Source organism: Balaenoptera ricei, chromosome 1 (assembly GCF_028023285.1).
Source record: "Balaenoptera ricei isolate mBalRic1 chromosome 1, mBalRic1.hap2, whole genome shotgun sequence".
NCBI lineage: Eukaryota > Metazoa > Chordata > Mammalia > Artiodactyla > Balaenopteridae > Balaenoptera > Balaenoptera ricei.
Window position 1 is genome coordinate 4,746,902 of NC_082639.1, and position 22,655 is coordinate 4,769,556.

At 41.3% G+C, this 22,655-nt stretch overlaps 1 protein-coding gene across 1 annotated transcript in view; it reads right to left on the bottom strand.

Moving 5' to 3' along the window:
- The window catches only part of DNAJC11 (DnaJ heat shock protein family (Hsp40) member C11), a 66,929-nt gene extending 45,186 nt beyond the window's left edge, over positions 1–21,743 (bottom strand). Inside the window, exon 1 of the mRNA XM_059909664.1 lies at positions 21,636–21,743. Within this exon, the coding sequence (XP_059765647.1) occupies positions 21,636–21,707 (72 nt within the window). The 5' untranslated portion in view covers positions 21,708–21,743. The remainder of the gene's footprint in view (positions 1–21,635) is intronic.
- Positions 21,744–22,655: the final 912 nt, after the last annotated feature.

Consider the following 22,655-nt stretch of genomic DNA (forward strand, 5'->3'; position numbering starts at 1 on the left):
GAAGCAACCGCAATGAGAAGCCCGCGTACCGCAATGAAGAGTAGCCCCCGCTCGCCGTAACTAAAGTCCACACAGAGCACTGAAGACCCAACGCAGCCAAAAATAAAAATAAATAATAAAATAAATAAATTTATAAAAAATAAAAAAAGAAAAGATTTATTATATGGCTATGGTAATCAAGACAGGGTGGTACCAGTAAAAGAACAGATACACAAATCAGTGGAACAGAAGTGAGGCTACAAATAGACCCCTATATATATAGTCAGTTGATTTTTGACAAAGGTGTGCAATATAAGGTAGTGCAATGGGGAAAAGATAGTTCTTCAATGAATGATGCTAGAAGAAGGGAATATTCATACGCAAAAATGTGAACCTTGACCCTTACTGTGAGATACTAGACCTGCCTGCAAGAAATGCTCAAGGGAGTCCTGCCAGGTGAAATGAAAGGACACCAGACAGTAACTCAAAGCCACATGAAGAAATAAAGATCTCAGTAAAGGCAAATACATGGGCAATTATAAAAGCTAGAGTTATTATAAAAATGGTTTATAACTCCACATCTTGTTTTCTCAATGATTTAAGAGACTAACACATTTTAAAAAAAAAAGATTAATCTAAGAGCTTGTCTTATAACTCTGGCTTGTAATTTCACATTTTGTTTCTACATAATTTAAGAGACTAACGTATAATAAAAAATGATCGGGCTTCCCTGGTGGCGCAGTGGTTAAGAATCTGCCTGCCAATGCAGGGGACACGGGTTCGAGCCCTGGTCTGGGAAGATCCCACATGCCACGGAGCAACTAAGCCCATGAGCCACAACCACTGAGCCTGCGTGTCTGGAGCCTGTGCTCCGCAACGGGAGAGGCCGCAACAGTGAGAGGCCCGCGCACCGCGATGAAGAGTGGCCCCCGCTTGCCACAGCTAGAGAAAGCCCTCGCACAGAAACGAAGACCCAACACAGCCAAAAATAAATAAATAAATTAATTAATTAAAAAAAAAAAGATCATTAGTTTATTTTTTAGACATACAATATATAAAAATGCAATTTTATGACATCAATAACTGAAAGAGGTGGGACAGAGCTGTAAAAGAACAGAGTTTTGGTACATTATTGAAGTTAAGCTGGTATAAATGCAATTTGAGGTGTTAAATGCAATTTGAGGTGTTAAATGCAACCACAAAGGAAATAGTTATAGAATATACATAAAAGGAAACGAGAGGTGAATTAAAACATTTCACTACAAAAAATCAGCTAAACACAAAAGACAGTTATGTGGGACATGAGGGACAAACAAAACGGCCCACAGAAAACAAATAGCAGCAGGGCTTCCCTGGTGGTGCAGTGGTTGAGAATCCGCCTGCCAATGCAGGGGACACGGGTTCGAGCCCTGGTCTGGGAAGATCCCACACGCCGCGGAGCAGCTGGGCCCGTGAGCCACAATTACCGAGCCTGCGCGTCTGGAGCCTGTGCTCCGCAACAAGAGGCCGCGACAGTGAGAGGCCCGTGCACCGCGATTAAGAGTGGCCCCCGCTTGCCACAGCTAGAGAAAGCCCTCACACAGAAACGAAGACCCAACACAGCCAAAAATAAATAAATAAATAAATTAAAAAAAAAAGGAAACAAATAGCAAAGTGACAGAAATAGTCCCTCTTATCAGTAATTACTTTAAATGTCAATAGATTAAATTCCTTAATCAAATGATAGAGACTGGCAGAATGGATGAAAACACATGACCACACTATATGTTATCAACAAAAGACTCAATTGAGATTTAAAGACACAAACAGGTTGAAAGTGAAAGGATGGAAAGAGACATGCCTTGCAAATAGTAACCAAAATAGAGCACGGGTGGCTATACTAATATCAGACAGAACAGACATTAAATCAAAAAAGGTTATAAGGGACTTCCCTGGTGGCGCAGTGGTTAAGAATCTGCCTGCCAATGCAAGGGACATGGGTTTGAGCCCTGGTCCAGGAAGATCCCACATGCTGCAGAGCAACTAAGCCCGTGCACCACAACTACTGAGCCTGTACTCTGGAGCCCACGAGCCACAACTACTGAGCCCGCGTGCCACAACTACTGAAGCCCGCATGCGAAGAGCCCGTGCTCCTCAACAAAGAGAAGCCACTGCAATGAGAAGCCCACGCACTGCAATGAAGACTAGCCCCTGCTCGCTGCAACTAGAGAAAGCCTGCGCGCAGCAACAGACCCAACGCAGCCAAAATAAATAAATTTTAAAAAGGTTATAAGACACAAAGAAAGACATTACATATTAATAAAAGGTTCACACAGCAAGAAGAATAACTATAAACTTATATACCTCATGACAGACCATCAAATACATAAAGCAAAAATTGACAGAACTGAAGGGAGAGAAATAGAGTTTCACAGTAATAGGTGGAGACTTCAACATCCTATGAATAACCAGACAAAAGATAAGTAAGGCAATAGAGGACTTGAACAATACAATGAACCAACTAGATCTAAAAGACACATACAGAATATTCTACCCAACAACAGAAACACATTCTTCTCAAGTGTACATGGGACATTTTCCAGGATTGACCATTTGGTAGGCCACAATTTAAGTCTCAATAGATTTTAAAAGATAGATATCATACAAAGGGGTTTCCCTGGTGGCGCAGTGGTTAAGAATCCGCCTGCCAATGCAGGGGACACGGGTTCGAGCCCTGGTCTGGGAAGATCCCACATGCCATGGAGCAACTAAGCCTGTGCACCACAACTACTGAACCTGCGCTCTAGAGCCCGCGAGCCACAACTACTGAGCCCGTGGGCCACAACTACTGAAGCCCGTGTGCCTAGAGCCCGTGCTCCGCAACAAGAGAAGCCACCGCAATGAGAAGCCCGTGCACCGCAACGAAGAGTAGCCCCCGCTTACCGCAACTAGAGAAAGCCCGTGTGCAGCAACGAAGACCCAACGCAGCCAAAAATAAATAAATAAAATAAATAAATTTATTAAAAAAAAAAAAGATATCATACAAAGTATCCTCTCCAACCACAATGGGATGAAATTAGAAATCAATTACATAAGGAAAACTGGAAAAGACACAAATTTGTAACAAACAATACACTCTTAAACGACCAATAGATCAAAGAAAAAAAATCACAAGGGAAATTAGAAAATACTTAGAGATGAATGAAAACGAAACACAACATACCAAAACATATGGGATGCAGTGCTAAGGGGGAAGTTTATAGCTATAAATGTTTACATTAAAAAACAGGAAATCTCAATTCCCTGGCAGTCCAGTGGTTAGGACTCTACACTCTCACTGCCAAGGGCCCGGTTTCAATCCCTGGTCAGGGAACTAAAATCCCTCAAGCTGCGCAGCATGGAAAAAGGAAATATCAAATCAACAACTAACTTTCCAACTTTTTTTTTTTTTTGGCTGCGTTGGGTCTTTGTTGCTGTGTGTGGGCTTTCGCTAGTTGTGGCGAGCGGGGGCTACTCTTCATTGTGGTGGCTTTTCTTGTTGCGAAGCATGGGCTCTAGGTGCACGGGCTTCAGTAGTTGTGGCACGTGGGCTCAGCAGTTGTGGCTCACGGGCTCTAGAGCACAGGCTCAGTAGTTGTGGTGCACGGGCTTAGCTGCTCCGCGGCATGTGGGATCTTCCTGCACCAGGGCTCGAACCCGTATCCCCTGAACTGGCAGGTGGATTCTTAACCACTGCACCACCAGGGAAGTCCCTAACTTTACAACTTTTAAGAAACTAGAAAAGAACGAAATAATGTCATTTGCAGCGACATGGACGGACCTAGAGATTGTCATACCGAGTGAAGTAAGTCAGACAGAGAAAGACAAATATATTTTGCTTATATGTGGAATCTAAAAAAAATGGTACAAATGAACCTATTTACAAAACAGAAATAGAGCCACGGAGGTAGAGAACAAAATTATGATTACCAAGAGGCAAAGGGGTGAGGGGGAGGGATAAATTGGGAGATTGGGATTGACATATACACACTACTATATATAAAATAGATAGCCAATAAGAACCTACTGTGTATCACAGGGAACTCTATTCAATATTCTGTAATGACTTATATGGGAATAGAATCTACAAAAGTGTGGATATCTGTATATATATGACTGATTCACTTTGCTGTACAGCAGAAACTAATCCAACTTTGTAAATCAACTATACTCTAATAAAAATTAATTAAAAAATAAATAAAAGAAAAAAAAAAGAAACTAGAAAAAGAAGAAAAACTAAACTTGAAGCTGGCAGGAGAAGGAAATCATAAAGATTAGAGCAGAGATAAATAGAGAACAGATAAACAATAGAAAGAATTAGTGAAAAAACGTTGGTTCTTCAAAAAGACAACACAATCGACAAACCTTTGGCTAGACTAACTAAGGAAAAAAAGAAAGAAGACTCAAATTACTAAAATCAGAAATGAAAGTGGAGATATTACTACTGATTCTACAGAAATAGAAAAATTGGAAAACTTAGATGAAATGGACAAATGACTAGAAATACAAAATCTACCAAGACTGAATCATGATCTAATAGGAAATCTGAATAGACCTATAACTAGTAAAGAGATTGAATTAGTAATCAAAAACCTCTTGACAAAGAAATGCCTTGGACCTGATGGATTCACTGGTGAATTCTTCCAGACATTTAAAGAAGAACTAATATCAATTCTCAAACTTTTCCAAAATATTGAAGAGGGAACACTTTCAAACTCATCCTATGAGGCCACTATTACCCTGATGCCCAAGCCAGACAAAGACACCACACAAAAAAGAAAACTATAGACCAATATCCCTTATGAACATAGATGCAGAAATCCTCAACAAAATATCAGCAGAGTTCAGCAGCATATTAAAAGGATATACATTACGACCAAGTGGGATTTATTCTTGGAATGCAACGATAGTTCCATGTATGAAAATTGATCAATATAATATACCATATTCATAGAAACCATGATCATCTCAACTGTTGCAGAAAAAGCACTGACAAAGTTCAACACATCTTCATCATAAAAACACTCAGCAAACTAGCAACAGAAGGAGACTAAAAGAAACTAAAAGCCATGAAGAGCTCTTACAGCTGAAGAAGACAAATTCAAAGCAAACATCATACTCAGTGGTGAAAGACTGAAAGCTTCTCCTCTAAGATCAGGAACAAGGTATGAATGTCTGTTCTCACCACTTCTATTCAACACTGCACTGGAAGTCCTAGCCAGAGCAATTAGGTAAAAAAAGAAATAAAAGGTATCCAAATTGGAAAAGAAATAAAATTATCTCTTTTTGCAGATGATATTATCTTATATGTAGAAAACTCTATAAAAATTCCACACATACACAAAACCTTGTTAGGACTAACAAATGAGTTCAGCAAAGTTGCAAGATACAAAGTCAACACACAAAAATTAGCTGCATTTCTATACATGAACAATAAACAATCTGAAAAGGAAATGAAGAAAACAGTTCCATTTCCAATAGCATCAAAAACAAAGAAACAAAAAACTTAAGAATTAACTTAAACTTAAAAGACTTATATAAAGAAATTAAGATGATATAAATAAACAGAAAGATACTTTATATTAATGGATTGGAAGACTTAATATTATTAAAATGTCACTACTATGCAAAGCAACTAACAGAATCAATTCAATCCCTATTAAAATCCCAATGACATTTTTCACAGAAATAGAAAAGTCCCTTCTAAAATTCACATGGAATCTCAAGGGATCCCAAAAGCCAAAACAATCTTGAAAAAGGACAAAGATGGGGGACTCACACTTCTGTATTTTAAAATTTACAACAAAGCTACAGTAGTCAAAACAGATTGATATCGGCATAAAGACAGACATATAGACCAATGGAATAGAATAGAGAGCCCAGAACTAAACCCTCACACAAACTGTCAAATTATTTTTGACAAGCATGCCAAGACTATTCAATAGGGAAAGGATAGTCTTTTCAACAAATGGTACTGGGATAACTGAATATCCCCATGAAAAGAATGAAGACCCTTACCTAACACCATGTACAAAAACTAATGTGACTGATTTTTGTGTGTTGACTTTGTATCCTGCAACTTTTGCTGAATCCGTTTATTAGTTTATCCACCCAAAATGGATCAAAGACCTAAACATAAGAGCTGAAACTATAAAACTCTTAGAAGAAAATATAGAGCAAAAGCTTCATGACAGCGGATTTGGCAATGATTTCTTGGATACAACACCAAAGGCACATACAACAAAAGAAAAAATGGACAAATTGGACTTCACCAAAATCAAGAACTTTTATGAATCAAAGGATACCATCAAGAAAGTGAAAAAACAACCTACAGAATGGGAGAAAATATTTGCAAATAGTATATCTGATAAGAGATTAATATCTAGAATATATAAAGAATTCCTAAAACTCAACAAAAACAATCTGATTCAAATATGGCAAAGGACTTAAACAGACATTCATATATCAAAGAACATATATGAATGGCCAAAAGCGCATGGAAAGATGCTCCACATCACTAACCATTAGGGAAATACAAGTCAAAGCCACAATGAGATACCACTCCACACCCATTAGGCTGGCTACTATAAACAAAAAAACAAACAAGTGTTGGCAAAGATGTGGAGAAATTGGAACTCATGTGCATTGTTGGTAGGAATGTAAAATGGTAGAGCTTTTATGGGAAATAGTATGGCAGTTCCTTAAAAAAATTAAAAACAGATTTACCATACAATCCAGCAATTCCACTTCTGGGTAAATACCCGAAAGAACTGAAAGCAGGGTTTTGAACAGATATTTGTACACTCATATTCAGAGCAGCATTATTCACAACAGCTAAAATGTGGAAGCAGCCCAAGTACCCATCAACAGATGAATGGATAAGCAAAATATGGTATATAAATACAATTGAATATTATTCAGCCTTAAAAAGGCAGGGAATTCTGACATGTGCTGCAACATGGATGAACCTTGAGAACATTATATTAAGTGAAATAAGCCAGTCACAAAAAGGAAATACTGTATAATTTTACTTACTGTTTAACAGGTATATACTGTTTAACAGGTATAGAGTTTGAGTTTTACAAGATGAAACGAGTTCAGGAGATATAAATGGTGGTGGCAGATGCACAACAATATGTAAGCATTTAATATCACTGAACTGTATACTTAAAAATGGCTAAGATGGTAAATTTTATGTTATATGTATCTTACAAGTTAAAAAATTGAAAAAACCAAAAACCCAACAAAACCTGAGAATTGAAAAAAGGACACAAATGTGAAAGCTAAAACCGTAAAGCTTCTAAAAGACAACATAGGAGATAATCTTTGTAACTTCGAGTTAAAGATTTCCTATATAGGATAATAAAAGAAAAATATTTGTAAAATATCTGTCTCATAGATTTGTATTTGGAATATACAATGATCTCTCACAACTGAAGAAGATAAACAACCTGATACGATAATGAGTAAAAGATGTAAACAGAAACGTCAACAAAAGATGATATAGGAATGGTGAACAAGTACATGAAAAGACATTCAACACTGTTAGTCATTAGGGAAATGCAAATTAAAAACACGAGATACTATTAACAACCACTAGAATGACTAAAATGAAAAAGACTGAGAATATTAAGTGTTGGTGAGGATGTGGAGCAAAAATAAACTTCATTTTCAAAAATATGAAGAGCAACTTTGTCAGAAGCATAGATTATAAAAATGGCATCAATTCCTTTGGTTAAAGAGGTTAAAGAAATGAGTCAAATGCTAATTTTTTCCTAACTGAATTACCTTAAAAATATTTTTTTCTTATTAGAAAAATATATTCATCATAGATAAAATTGAAAATACAGGTAAGAAAAATATATTTAAAAATAAAATTGTATTTCTTCTACAATATAATTGTATAACCTGTTTTTTCAGTTAAAGGTCTTGTGGAGTTTTGGTTTTTCGGGTTTTATTGGTCATTAAGTGTTTTCTACACCATTTTAAATGCCATTATTACAGTTTATATAACAATCTTCTATTAACAATTTTCATTTGTTTTAAAAAGGCTGCAGTGGACATCCCTATAGCTAAAACTTTGTGTGTATGCATGATTATCTTTTTGAAAATAAGTTTCTAAAATTGTTGGATAAAAGGGTATAAGACTTCCATTTTAGTCTTCTGAACTGATCTCCAGAAAGTATTTACCATTTAATTATTTTAAATTAAAAAATTTAATTTTATCCAAGGACTATGTAAACAGTTTATAAATAAAACTACTAGACTTATAACCCAAAACAGCATTCACTCCCACTCCTCAGATGCAAGCACTTTTAAATCTTTTAGCATTTTTCTCATTTTATTTCTAAATATACTCATATCCTTAATTTTAAAATTTTAGACTTAATTTAAGAGAATTTAGTTCTCTTCCACTTCCTTGTGCTTATCTTTCCCCTCCCTTCTATGTAATTATCACAACTTTGGATCAAATCAATGCACAGTTTTTCTTTTTAATTAGTTTAGTTTTAATTATGACTGTAAATATAGTTCAAAGCTGAATCAAACAGTATACTATGATTACATTTCTTTTCTTGAACTACTTTTTATTTTTCCTGGAGTTAACAATTGCCTCATCTTTTTCATTTGCTTTAGCTTTCTATGGCTCTGTTACGATTCTTCTCCAACTCTTCACAGTATACTTCTTAAAGACTTCTAATATTCCTCTCAATATGAAAATATCAAATAGCACATCACTTTGATTTTTTTTTTTTCCCTCTAAGAGGCATTCCTCCAAGAGCTCTCTGCCCTGTTCTGGTTGTTAGGCTTGCTAAACAAACTTCATCTTAGGACTTCCTGTCACCATCTTCCTGGGTATCTTTCCTGTGTTGGTATCTCTTTTCTGTATCCTGTGCCTTTCTCTTTCTTAGTTTTCTTCTTCATTTTGGTGGAGCTCAATCTCCAGTAGTTTCCTTTACAGATATTCTCAAAAGAAGAAGGAGCTCTTGGAAATTAAAAATTAGATAACAGAAATAAAAGATTGGTTGGGAGGAAAAATTTTTTAGGCTTTGTATATCTCAGAATGTTCCTATAATCTGCCTTTATACTTAACGAATAGTTGGCTGGGTATAGAATTCTAGCTTGGAAATAACTTTCCCTCAGGATTTTTATTACATTGCTCCACTGTCTTCTAGTTTACAGTACTACTGGTGAGATACCTAATGTCTTTCCAATTCCAGTCCTTTGTTTGCGACCTGTTTGGAAACTTTTAGGACTCTCTCTTTAACCTATGATTTCCTTTAGTATGGGGGTCCTTTTCTCCCCCATCCACTATGCTAGTTATCTGAATGGCCTTTTTTAACCTATAGTCTCCTATCTTTTGAGAAATATTCTCATATTAATTGTTTCATAATGTCTTCCCCCTCATTTTACTTTACTTCATGGCTAAGAACTGATCTTCTAGTTTTTAAGTTTTACTTTTGTGCATATTTCCTCATCTTTATCTTCCAACCCTTCCATAGAATTTTTTGTTATCTTATTTTTAATTTCCAAGAGCTCCCTCTCTTTTTATACAGTATTGCTCTTTGATATATCACCTTGTTCTTATTTCTTACATGTAGTATCTTATCTATCTGAAGATGATCTAGTTTCCAAACTCCCTGCATTGTCTGCTTCCTTCTAGTTTCTCCTTGCTGTCTGCATGATCTCAGAATTTCACGCTGGAGCCTTCCCTCAAACATTTGACATTCTTTGGCAATTGACTTACACTTCATAGTAAGATACTAAGAAGCTATCTGGAAGCTCTGTATGTGTGAACAGGTCTTGTCATGTGATGAGCTTCTCTGTGAAATGCCTGGGAGGGAACCTAGAAGTTTCATTTGGCAGTCTTTTCTTTTTGATGGGCTAGTTCCTTCAGGGGAGAGACGAGAGAATATAGGAAGAAAAGCCAGAAGTCTCACCATGCAAACACTAATGCACCCCCCTGCCTTTGTTAGGGGGCCACTCTCACCCTTTACTGTCTATGTCCAGGCTCCAGAGTCTCTCTGGCTCAACTCCTCCAAAGGAGAATCCTCCTGCCTCCTGGCTGGGTGGGCTAACGGATTTCCATCTTATCAGAGCTCAATACTATCATTAAAAAGAAAAAAAAATCTTTGTCAATCTGGTAGAGAAAAAACAAAACTAACAAAAAAAAGCCTTGTTTTAACTTGCATTTCTTTTTTTACTAGTGAGGGTGACATTTTTTCCATACACGTATTTGCATTTTATTTCATTTTTTTAGATTTTTTTTTTTTGATGTGCACCATTTTTAAAGTCTTTATTGAATTTGTTACAATATTGCTTCTGCTTTGGTTTTTTGGCGCGAGGCATGTGGGATCTTAGCTCCCTGAGGCGAAGTCTTAACCACAGGACGGCCAGGGAAGTCCCTTATTTGCATTTTAGATTTCTTCTATTTGTTTCCTTTGTACTGTTTTCCTATTATGGTATTCATCTTTTTCTTTTTGATTCCAAGAGTTCCTTATATATATTAAAAATATGAATTTTTATCAAATATATTAGATTCCTTTTGAGTCTGTTAACTGTGTTTATAATTTTTTTTTTAGGCTTTAGTTATTTTCCTTTAATAAACACAGATATTTCTCATTTTACAAAATCAAACCTATCAATTCTCTCTTTTCTGATTTCTGCTGTGGTATCACGCTTAGAAAAGTCTCCTGACGACAATTTCATTGTATTTGCTTCCCTTAGATAATTAGGCAATTGAAGACACTGCTACATTTTCACTTATTTAATTTCTAGTTGATGGAGACCATCTCTGCAATCAATGTGCACATATTCAGAGTATACGGCCACTCTGCTTTTATTTTCTACCTTCATTTAGCTAAGTAAGCTACAGCACGTGAGGAACATCAGTATGTCTGAACCATGACTGTATCCATCAGGATGGGCTGGGTCAATGGTTCTTAAGTGTGGTGTGGGGTCCCCTGGGAGTCCCTGAGACCCTTTCAGGGGGTCCACAGGTCAAAACTATTTTCATAATAATACTAAGATTTTATTTGCCTTTTTCTCATTCTCTCATGAGAGTATAGTGGGATTTTCTTGAGGCTACATGATGTATGATATCATTGTTCTGATGGTTAATGAATTGTGTACTTGTATAGTTTCCTGTTTTCTAGAAATTTCTAAGGTGGTAACTTTATGGTATAAACACGTGAGTTTTCAGAGATTAACTCAACTGATTCTAAGTTCTTTTGCTGCATACTTGCTATCTTTCCTTATATCTGCTATGCTATCTGTGTATCTGTAACCTCATTGTTGTGGAATACGTAGTTATTTTGAAATCCTCAAGTCTTCCTTGTGCCTGTACTGAAATACAAGAAGTAAGTACACTCTGTGTCTTATTATTAAATATTGATAGTTATAACCCATATAAACAAAAGCTCTTTGGGAACCTCAATAATTTAAGAATGTAAAGAGGCCCTGACAGCAAAAAGTTTGAGAACTGCTGGGTTGGTGATACCATGGTTAACAAACCATCCAAAAATTCCAAAGGTTTATTTCTCCCTCACATTACATGTCCATCTCAGGTCAGCTAGTTCTCTGCTTGGCAATGTCCTCAGGTCCCAGGTAGACAAGACAGACACCCTTTGGAACCCTGCCAGTCATGGAGGCAGAGGGAAGAGCATGAGACTCTCCGGCTGGCCTGGCCTTGAAGTACCTCAACCTGAGCAGGACACACATTATTTCCACTCACACCACTGGTTAGAAAGGGTCATGTGACCCCACCCAACCGCTAGGGGACTAGGAAGTGCAGCCCCCTCGCTAGTTAAGAGCCAATAATGTTTGGTGTAGAGAACATCTAACTACTACAATGATATTTATTTATTTATTTATTTAAAATTTATTTATTTGGCTGCACCGGGTCTTAGTTGTGGCATGAGAGATCTAGTTCCCTGACCAGGGATCGAACCTGGGTCCCCTGCATTGGGAGCACAGAGTCTTAGCCACTGGACCACCAGGGAAGTCCCTACAATGATATTTAATTCAATACTTTGAAGACCTAATAAGGGTATGCAAGTGACAACTAAATTATACCTCATACCTTCACTTTAAGAAAAGTAAAGCCACCAGGCTTTTTGTTGCTGAAGCCTAAAAGTTTCAAGTTCAAACTTCCAGGCTGTATCTATATTAGTGCATCTCAGCAACAAAGTCTCAACAAACTATATTCTATTGGATTTTGGGGGGTTTGCCTAATTACCACAATTGAAGATTCATGACTGTCCATATGTTCCAAGACAATCTGACTGAAATAAACTGCATCAGCTAATAAAAGGCTGTAATTTTTTATGATACTTGGTGCTCATATGATTTAAAGGAAAAAGCAGATTTCAGAGCTAATTAACACCAAGACAGCATGGGTATTTTCTGCTGAGCAAGAGCTGCTTCATGAAGAGAAAGGGTGTCACAGATTATTTGGTGTCACTGAGCAGATACTGATTATACTAAGAGACCAGTTTTTGTAAAGGTTCCCGCTACACAGTCTGAAGCTTCAGACAATAGAGCTGCTCTCATACACAGCCCTACCCTCTTCTGATGCCATTTTCCCTGCTCAACACAGTCTTCTACCCTTTTCATTTACATGTGGAAACATCTTTGGAGGATGTGGAAATAAGTTCCTGCACATGGGGTTCATGCACAAACATAACAGACCCCAGCAATGTATGCGGACTCACCCTCAACGTCAAGTATGACGCAGACGGTACCAAGTCATTCTGCCTGACTCATCTTTGTAAGGAGCATCACAAATAGAACAGAATTTCAGCGGAAACTAACCTGTGCCGACTGTAAAAACTCAGCTCCACTTAACTGACAAAAGGAAGAAGAACTGTACAAAAATAAATCTAATCCATCTGAAGCTATTTACTTTTACAAATATTATTGGTGCTAGTACAAAACATGATAAACAAGTAACCTTTTCTCACTGCAAAAAAAAAACATAAGAGGAAGATAATATCTGCCAGACGAGAAAGGACAAGGGAAAGGCGTTCTTTCCTCTTCTCACATGGTATTCAACCTCGAACTTAGTCTGCACGGTCCTTGGCTTACACTGGGGCCCGAGCATAAAGGCATGTGTTTGAATTTGCTCTCATCCTCTGGTACCTGACTTTAAACAATTTTCATAAGTGACAGTTTAGATTTACCAAACTGATAGTTGATAAACTCCTTCCAGTAAATTCCTCTAGAATGATTTATTGCCAAAAGTGCAATGTGTTCCTCAATACAGGTTTTCCACAAAGTAAAATGCACCCGGACAAGGTGAGTATGGTGTTAGCAAATATTCATCATTTCAAGCCAGCATATTTACTGAATGTCAACCCTACTCTAAGTACCACAGGAGGTACAAAAGAAATATGTCATCCCTGCCCTCAAGGAGATTATAAACTAGCGGGAGGTGTGTGTGTGCGTGTTCCCTAAAACCCCAGACACATGGATTTAACTAAACAATATATAACAAAAATGCTAATATTAACGATAAAGACGTAAGTTCAGTGCTGTCAGAATGCAGAGAAAACTTCGTGGAGGCAGTGGGGTCTGAATGGGAATGCAAAAGGTGGATTCAATTTGCTTTGGTACCAACAACAGGCTGGGGCATTTCAGGGGAAGAGAATGCCCCGAGGAACCAGGAGAGACAGAACACTGACAAACTGGTCAGAGTAGAGGCGCAGAAGAAGGCAGGAAGTAGGTAACAAATTAATGTGGACATCCACCCACCTGCTCATTCATGAGGCAAACATCTGGTAAGTACGTGTCATGTGCGCACACTGTTAGGGACCTGATGGCGAACCAGACCACTATGGTCCCTGACCACATGGAGCCTGCTTTGCAGTGGAAGAAAGCAGAACATCACCACAGAGTAGGCAGAAAATATAGAAAACATCTAATTTGTAAGGGGCTTTAAAAATGGAGCCAAGAGTTTGACCCTTACCCAATAAACAACAGGAAGCCACAAAAGCTTCCTGGCTAGAGAAATGTGATCAATACTGTGCGTTAATATTAACTTGTACAGCTTGACTAAAGCTGACAGAAGGCAAACCAGAGAGACCTGAAGAAAACTACAGCAGAAATGCAGGGCTGAGGTTATGAGGGCTGGCTGGCAGCCTAGAAGTTGAAACAGAAATAAATGAAGGCGTCAAAGTCGGCTGGAGTCGAGGGGGTTCACAGACCGAGTGGCTTACAGGACAGTCGAGAAGGGGCTCAATACTATATGGAGAAGAAAAGCCAAAGAGCATCCGGGGTTTTGACTGGGATGCATGGGTTAGGGAGAACCTGGGAGGCAGCCAGGCTTGAAAGGCAGGTGACCCTAACACGTAAGCAATAATGGCCAGAAGGCAGAGATGCGGGGCCCAAGCAGAGCACTTTAAACCAGCCGAGCTGGTGAGGACTGAACCTGGGGAAATTCTAAGGAAGACAGGAAATGAGCAACTGGCAACGTGAGAAAGGAGGGCAAGGAGAGCATCGCAAAAGCTGAAGGGGATTTCGAGGCTGTCAGTGGTGTCACAAACGCATTTGCACAGACTTAAAGCTAATAAAGTACTTTCACCGATATTTCCTCATTTAACACTTGAAGACTCATAAAATGTCTTGAGATTGGTATTGGAACCCCCATTTTAGAGATAAAAACAGTGAAGATCAAAAAGGTTGACTAAATGACTTGTCTGAGATGGAGAAGTTTATCTGATTATGTACCCCTGACCCAAAAGCTGGCTAGAAATTATAACTTGTGTGGCCTGGCTCAAACCGATCTTCGGTTCATGAACATTTACGAGAGTGAAAGGCAAACTACAGAGAGGGGACAGATATTTATACTAACCTATCAGACAAAGGACTCACTCAAATTCTATAAAGAATTCCTACAAATCAGTAAGAGCATTTATTAACTTTTATGCTCATGATACTAATAAAAATATACTGGCATTTACTTTACATAATAATATGCCCATTACTATGCTAAGCACTTAACGTGCATTCTCGCTTCATTCTCCCAACAGCCCTATGACAGTAAAATTATTGTCTGGATTTTATGGATGAAGAAACAGGCTCAGAGAGGTTAAGTAACTTGCCCCATATCAGGGGGCTAGAGAGTCAAACTTGGACTTGACTTCAAAGGCTGTGCTCTTTAAGCCACTGACCTCTTCCGTAGCTCCACCTCCAGCTTTGGCCTTTTCACACCATCATCAACACGCTCACAGGTGCCCAAAATGCCAGGTACTGGGCTAAGTGATCTCAGCTGTCCTTCCCTAAAACCCGCCTGTGTTGAGTATAGGGGTCAGACGTACACACTATATTTCTCATGATTTTGGAGGTCGGCCTTCTACCACCACTTTAGGACTCTTCATTTTGAAAAGGTGGGCTTAAGAGAGAAACAATCAAATTGTGAATATGTCAGAAAAGCTAAACAGGAGATTGATCAAACAATTCCAAGTTTCTACAGCTAGGAATAACCTTAGAAAACTTAAGTTCTACTTAACATAGAAGGAAAAAAACTTACAAAATTTATAGAACACATTATCCCCAAGATGGCATTATAAGTTCAAGAAAGGACTAGGTGGGACTTCCTTGGTGGTCCAGTGGTTAAGACTCTGCGCTCCCCATGCAGGGGGCCTGGGTTCCATCCCTGGTCAGGGTGCTGGATCCTGCACGCCGCAACTAAAGATACTGCACGCCACAGCTAAGACCAGGCGCAGCCAAATAAATAAATAAATACTAAAAAAAAAAAAAAAAAAAAAAAAAAAAAAGGACTAGGCAATCGGTAAGGACAGAACTCTATAAATACTAAAAAAAGAAAAAAGGCAGGGCCCACATCACCTTTAAGGTTTGCGGGGCCGATGGGGAGTCCCGTCCTCCAGGGCACACCCCTTGCTGACAACAGCACACGAGAACAAATGGGCCAAAGGAGCAGAAATCCTGATTCCTGATTAGAGGTCATTCCAAGGGCTTAGAAAAGACTTTCCTACCATTGTACAACTTTGTTTTCATTTCTCTTCCTAGTCATGTCCATGTTTATTTGGGGCCTTTGAGACATGACAGTAAATAAAAAGGCCAGCATCTGAGTGAAACGAACTCAAGTTCCTTTCTGGGTCAAAAATGATGGTTCGGATCCTCTCTTTACATCCAGAGTTTGGCTTATTTTTTCCTTCTCGTCCGAGTGCATCTGTTACATCCTGCCCACTCGTGCAGGATTCGTGTGGTTTGATGTCTGTTGGCATTTTACTACTGAAGAATGTTCTGGCTCCAGCAAACCCGGGAGGGAACATTGTGCACTCACTGCAAGCAGAATTGGTTCCAAATGTCCAAGAGCCAAGCAGGATGCAGCCATCAGGCCACGAGCTTCTCCAAGGGAGTGCGACCTGTATAACCCATGGGCCACGACGGTGGCAATAAAGCAGCAATATTCCCAATGGCCTTTTCGTTTGTTTGTTTTTGGTGTCCCCTTTTAAACATTTATGCTATTTTATTTTTTCATCTCTGTTGGCTGTCTTAAATCCTCTCTTGAACAAAGTAGGGTATAAATAAAACACATAAGTAAAATTAAAATGTAAGTTTAATAGAAGTAAATACTAAAATTCCATAGCCAAGCAAAACGTGCGGCTTGCGTGTCCCATATTCTCTTCTCCATGGTTTTATTACTGAACTCATAGCAAATATAAAAGCTTTCAATTGAATTCTCTTTAAGAAAGAAAGAAAAAAAAAGAAGAAAGGTATTTTGGTAGATAATGCAGAACTGGAGTATTAAAATTTCAAGATGCAATTGTTTGAAATGTCCAAAGCAGAAAGGTAGTAACTAGCTTATGGTTTACTGAAGAAAACAATTTGAAAATTCAACCTCCTGGTGTTTGCTAATCCCATTATGAGATGACACTGGAACTAGCGGGACACCCTGACGGCCCCCTCCCCACTCCCAGGGAGACCCCCAGAAGCCTCTCTGAGCTCCACCCGGGAACCCTCCTGACCGCCAGTGCTGTCTTGCTGTCGCTATAGCAGAACCTCTGCCTCTGCCAGGTCCTCCGCTCTCTGCCTGGCCTCTTCGAAGCTGATAGCTCACAACAAGTTTATCTGTGGGTCCCACTCTGCCTCTACTCCAGACACCGTCTTTCGGGATCATCCCTTGGCTCTGCACTCCACTCCCATGCTTAACCCCAGCTTCCAGGAACCACTGCGCCCGCCACCCAAGTCACACTCATGACCTTGCAGGAAGAGTTCAGAGAGAAAACCGTCTTTTGAAGAGAATAAACTCAGTATTTTGAACAGAAAGAACGAAGAAAGCTTTGGGAATTCATAACCTAATTCATAAATTCTGGCACTATTTTTTTTATTATTACAGTAGCAGATTTAGCCAGGATGAGGCATACCAAAGCCTTCTATGTACATGTATGTCTTTTTAAAATTAGCGAAACCTCATGTTTATCAAAATCCAAGAAGTAGCAACAATAAATATTATTAACCGAATACCTACTTTCGCCAGGTACTTTATACATACCCTCATGCTCCAATACACAACAGCCTGGCTCAGAGTGAGTGCTTAATACATTTTCACCTGTTACCTACATTTCAACATGCAGGAAAACAGGGAGCAACAAGGTTCAACTCCTAGCCTAGAGGCACAAACCTCCCAGGGGTAAAACTGGGCTTTGAATACGGGCCGTCTGGCCGCAGAGCCCCACGGTGAGCCGCCTCCATGAGGTGCGCTGCAGGCCAGGACAGGAGACGCCGAGGCTGAATGACGCGCTCAAGCCTACCTGGGCGGCAGGGCGGCCTGCGAGTCCGGCTCCTCAGGACCATGCTCACTGGCAGGACGCCTTACCATCCGGGGAAGGTAGGTTTTTGGACACCCAAGGCTCACGCTACTTGCCCAGCACACTCGCTTTAAGCTGGGTCACTGTTGTGAACATCCAACCTAATGCAGCAGATGGGAAACTCATTGAAGGAATGACCTTCTTAGACCCACCTTTGCATCCCTCATTAAGACTAAATTATCTGCCCATCAGGTTAGATAAGCAAGGAAAGAAAAACACACAGCACCTCACCGCTTTAGGCACCGAAGTGTGCACCTGGCTTAGCCAACGCTTTTACATTCAGTTTCTGCGGATGGCCCTGCCATCCTGGTTGGGGGGCTGGGTGACTCTGTCCCCCAGGTCAATCCTGGCTGTGACCAGCAGACCTTCCTCTAGTGCTCTAGCCTTTTCCTCCCATCTGCAGTCCAAACTCGAAGTTTTAGCCCCACTCTGTGACTGTAACCTGCAGCCAGAGAAACCCAGACAACCAAAAACTGTGGAAAGAACAATAGACCCTATACCAGGGAAGGAATGAAAATGCATTTTTTATTTAGGTTTTGATTTTATGCTTCTAGTTTCACGGCTGTCATGGAAGGATAAAGATCCCAGAAGACTGACCTCCATATGTGGACTACAAGAAAATACATTTTTACTTAAGTTCATTTTTTATTTAACGACTGTGTTTTTTTTCAAAAGTGTTTAAAAGTTGAAAAGGAGATTGGCTCCTTTAAGGCTCAATCCACTGGGACTGGAGATCTTAAAACAGGTTATAAACGTTGCAGACATGCATAAAAATGAAACTCTTTCAACTACAACATTGGTTAAGTAGGAATTAAACTCAAGTGCTTAAGAATAAATCAGGTTTAAAATGTGTCAATTATAATGTCTATAAAAAGCATAGAGATCAAGAAAATTTCACTCTTACTCTTCAGGAATCCTTTCTCCAAATAAATTTTGGCAAATCATCTCAGAAATCTCAAATCAGTTAGATTTCAGGCTGCTGACGATGCATCTGACTACCTAAACCAGAGATGCCAATCTGGTTTCAATGTGCCCAGTTAATGATAAACTACTCCTTCCCCTCAGTGTGTGGCAGGCAGACAACGGCTCCACTCCGCAAAGAGGAAATCCAGAACACTAGAGAAAGGGAGTGTTTTTTTTTCTTTTTTAAGAGAAAGGGAATTATTAAAGGTCATGGAAGTCCTGTCTAGCTGCCTGCTTCACTCTCTGGGATACAATTTAAGGGGATATTTTAAAGTTTAAAACATGGGCATGGGAGATTCTTAAGCTGATTTTTGACATTTCTATATTACTCCATTTGTTATTATCATGTATTATGCCTGTAAAACTGAAACTTTTAAACAGAGTTCCCTGGTTTTGTGTCAGCTTGCTTCCATCTGAGATTCCTGGCGGAAAGTCTCTGAACTTCCTGAACACGAGAGTTCTGAAGGTGCTCTGGAGCGCTGGTGGGAAGGGGACCTCGCCTCCTAGTTACACTTCAGTGTCATCAAGCCGTAGACCCGAATGCGAACACATCAACAGGGGTTATTACCTTCTTTTGACCACACAGGTAAGAATAAAGATTACTTCTATTTTTTCTCTCATTCTTCAGCTAAATCATGGTATTTCAACTTCAGGCTGATTTCTAATTTCACAAAAAATCCTAGTAAATATCAAGTCCAGAGATCACCTTCAGAGCTTCTCTTCTAGTGGAACCCTGAGAGAGAAAAATCTCCACACCAGAGGGGATGGTGTTTTACACTGCGTTTGTTGACAACGGCAACACAAGATGATTAAGCAAGAGTACATGTTTCATAGGGATTTCACCTACAGCCATAAATGTGGAGGTGCCTTCACTCATCCCAAGAGGTAAAAAATTTTTTTTTTTTAAGAAATATTTCTTTGGCTTCCACCCATCAGTCCAATAACAATGACGGGTCCTAACACTCTGGTAGTTTTATAGCTCTGACAAATGTTTACCTAGGACTCTGGCCAAGCCTATTATTTTAGATCTTTTTGATCATGTGCAGCGGCCTAAGATTCAGTAAGCCTGGTAAACAGGTAAATGGCTGCTCAATTACTGATAACCAGACTAACTATAAATGAGTGGAAAAAAAGGCTGATTTCAGAAAAGCCGGTTTCATTTACCGCTTTGCTTCTAAGAACTGGAGAAAAAGAATAACTAGCCCAGGGAATTCCCTGGCAGTCCAGTGGTCGGGACTCTGTGCTTCCACTGCAGGGGGCAAGAGTTTGATCCCTGGTCCGGGAACTAAGATCCCACAAGCCGCGCAGCATGGCCAAACAAAACAAAACACAAAACAAAAAGAATAACCAGCCCGATAGCTCCATTCAAAGGGAAAAAAATGACGGCCAAAGGCTTACCGTTGATTAGTTACAAGAATCTCCAGATGGCCCTATGGCAGCCTAACAAGATCTACAATTCCCAAAAATATTTCTTTGGGCGTTTCCATAGTAAGTAGTGACTAACACACTTAAGGGATTCTTATGAGGGGTGCCCAAGGAGTCCGGCAGCTCTGTAGTCTGAGGACTGGTAAGCTAGGGTGACAGTACAGCATAGAAGTCAAGAACTGGGATTCCAGAGTCAGACTGCCCAGGGCTGAATCCAGACTCTCTTGATTTCTAGTGGTGTGGCTTTGGGCAAGTTACTTAATCCCTCTATGCTTCATTTCCTCAGCTTTAAATCAAGAATTATCTGAATGCCTACTTTAAGGTCTGATGTGAGAATTAAGTGCAAAAACATCAAGTGTCCATTCAGCACCCTGCCCCTGCACAAAGTAAGCCCTCACAAAATGTTAGCTATTATTAACATCACGCAGTCATACTGACAACACAGACTTGACCAGCTCTAGTCCAGTCAACGCAAGCTTGAATAGACCAGACTTGGCTACTTCGGATCACTGGAAAACCTAAGCCCAAATTAGAGGTTCTCTGGCAGGGCTGGGAAGACCCAACCCAGCAGTTTAGAGAGAAATAATCCACCTCATGACCTGACCTTGGAAGCCTCCCTGCCCTTCACGCTGACCTCAAATGTAGAATCAACAAGAAAGGAAACTTACTGGGCCCCTACTAAGTGCCAGACACAGTGTGAGACTCTCTCGTGTTATCTTTTATCCGGTGAGGAAACGGGCGCACATGCCGAGGACGTGCTTGGGGCATCACTTGTTTCCTAGCTTATTCCTGAGTTTATTCCTAACCTGGGCCTCCGAAATGAGACTATGTGTCCGGGAGCCTCTTCCTTGAATTTCTGGACAGCTGCACAAAAGGAGGACACAAGACACCTGCCTCTGAACCTGGACTCACTTCAGAGGCGGGATGTCCCCATGGAAGACTCAGGGACCGGACAGAGTCCTGGGGAGGTTCCCGGGTAGCCTTGACCTTGGTGCCTGAGACTCGGTTTCCCACCCTGCGGGCTGGGGGCGATGACACAGCCCCTGGGCCTGGGCGGGTGTGTGAGCCGAGCGTGGCACCGGGTCCCGGAGGACTTGGACCCCCACTCCACCTCCACCTCGGGAACCCTGTTCCCTCCTGGGGGCGCGGGGGCCTCTGGCCTTGCCCTGACACAGCGCACGCGGCGCACCGGCCGCGGAGAGCTGGGGCAGAGGCCGGCCAGAGCATCCCCGGCGCAAGGATCAGGGCGGTGGGGACAGTCCAGCCGGCCGGCGATCGCGGACGTCAGCCGGGGTCACGCGGCCTCCCCACCAGGCTCCGGCCGCCCGAGGCGGGAACGGGGCGGTCGCCGCCAGCCCGGCCCCCCCTGAGCAACCCGGCCCAGCCTCAGCCCCGACGGCGGCCCACCGCAGGCCTCACCTCCCTGCGCACGTTCAGCAACGAGTAATAGTCTTCATTGTCCAGCTCCTCCTCGCTCAAGGCCGTCGCCATCTTCGCAACCTTTCACCCCGCCAAACCGGCAAGGCCGTGCTCAAGAGGGACCGGCCGTTCGCTGTCCAGACAGCGTAGGCCCGTGAGGCCGCTCCACAGCGGCCCCTGGCGGCCCGGAGTCGCGCCGCCACCGCCCAGCCCGGAAGAAGCGCGCCTGCGCCCTGCGCCCCCGCGCGGCCGGGGGCGGGACGCGGCGCTTCGGGCCCTTCCACGTGCTACGCGCGGATCTAAAGCCCAGCCAGGGTGCCCTGGGGCTGTGCCCGGGCTAGAGAGGACGACTTTGCGGTCACACCCGGGGGTCGTCACCGTCTGGGCGCCGGGGAGATAGGCCCCTGCTACACCCCCTGTCTCCCCCGCCGGCCCCCAGGGCGGGGCGCAGCCGGATCCCAAATATAGCCCCACCTGGGCCGCTTCGCCAGCACCGCCCCCCAACCCCCCGCGGGAGGCTACTCCAGGCCCCACTTGCTGACTTGTCACAGGAAGCTTCCAGAATGTCATGTGTTCCTGCCTCAGTGGTCTTCGCCTTTTCTCTTGACCACCCGGAACCCTGCCCAGAGGACGGGCCTCCTCATTTTAACTTTTTATTATTGCACTGTATTTAGGGGCACCTGGCCATTTTTCTGCTGCTTAAATGAAGAGGCAGTAGCCATTGGGTTCCCACTATAATTGTCTCTGGCCGGCTTATATACCTACAGACCCTATCACAGAGCTGTTCTCTTGTAAATTTCTATCTTATAATTTAGCGTTGGAGCCTGATTGATTTCACTCTGGTGCCTGCTGCTTGGTGGGTTGTTAAAGATGTCTCGGTTACATGATGCAGTTATCAAGAGGAGGTGGACAGGAGAGCTCCCATGGTCTTGTCACCGGTTTGGTTCCTGCTGCCCTGTACCAATTCTTCATTAATTCTCAGTAAGGTTTGTAAACCATCGATTTAGAACCATCCCTGCT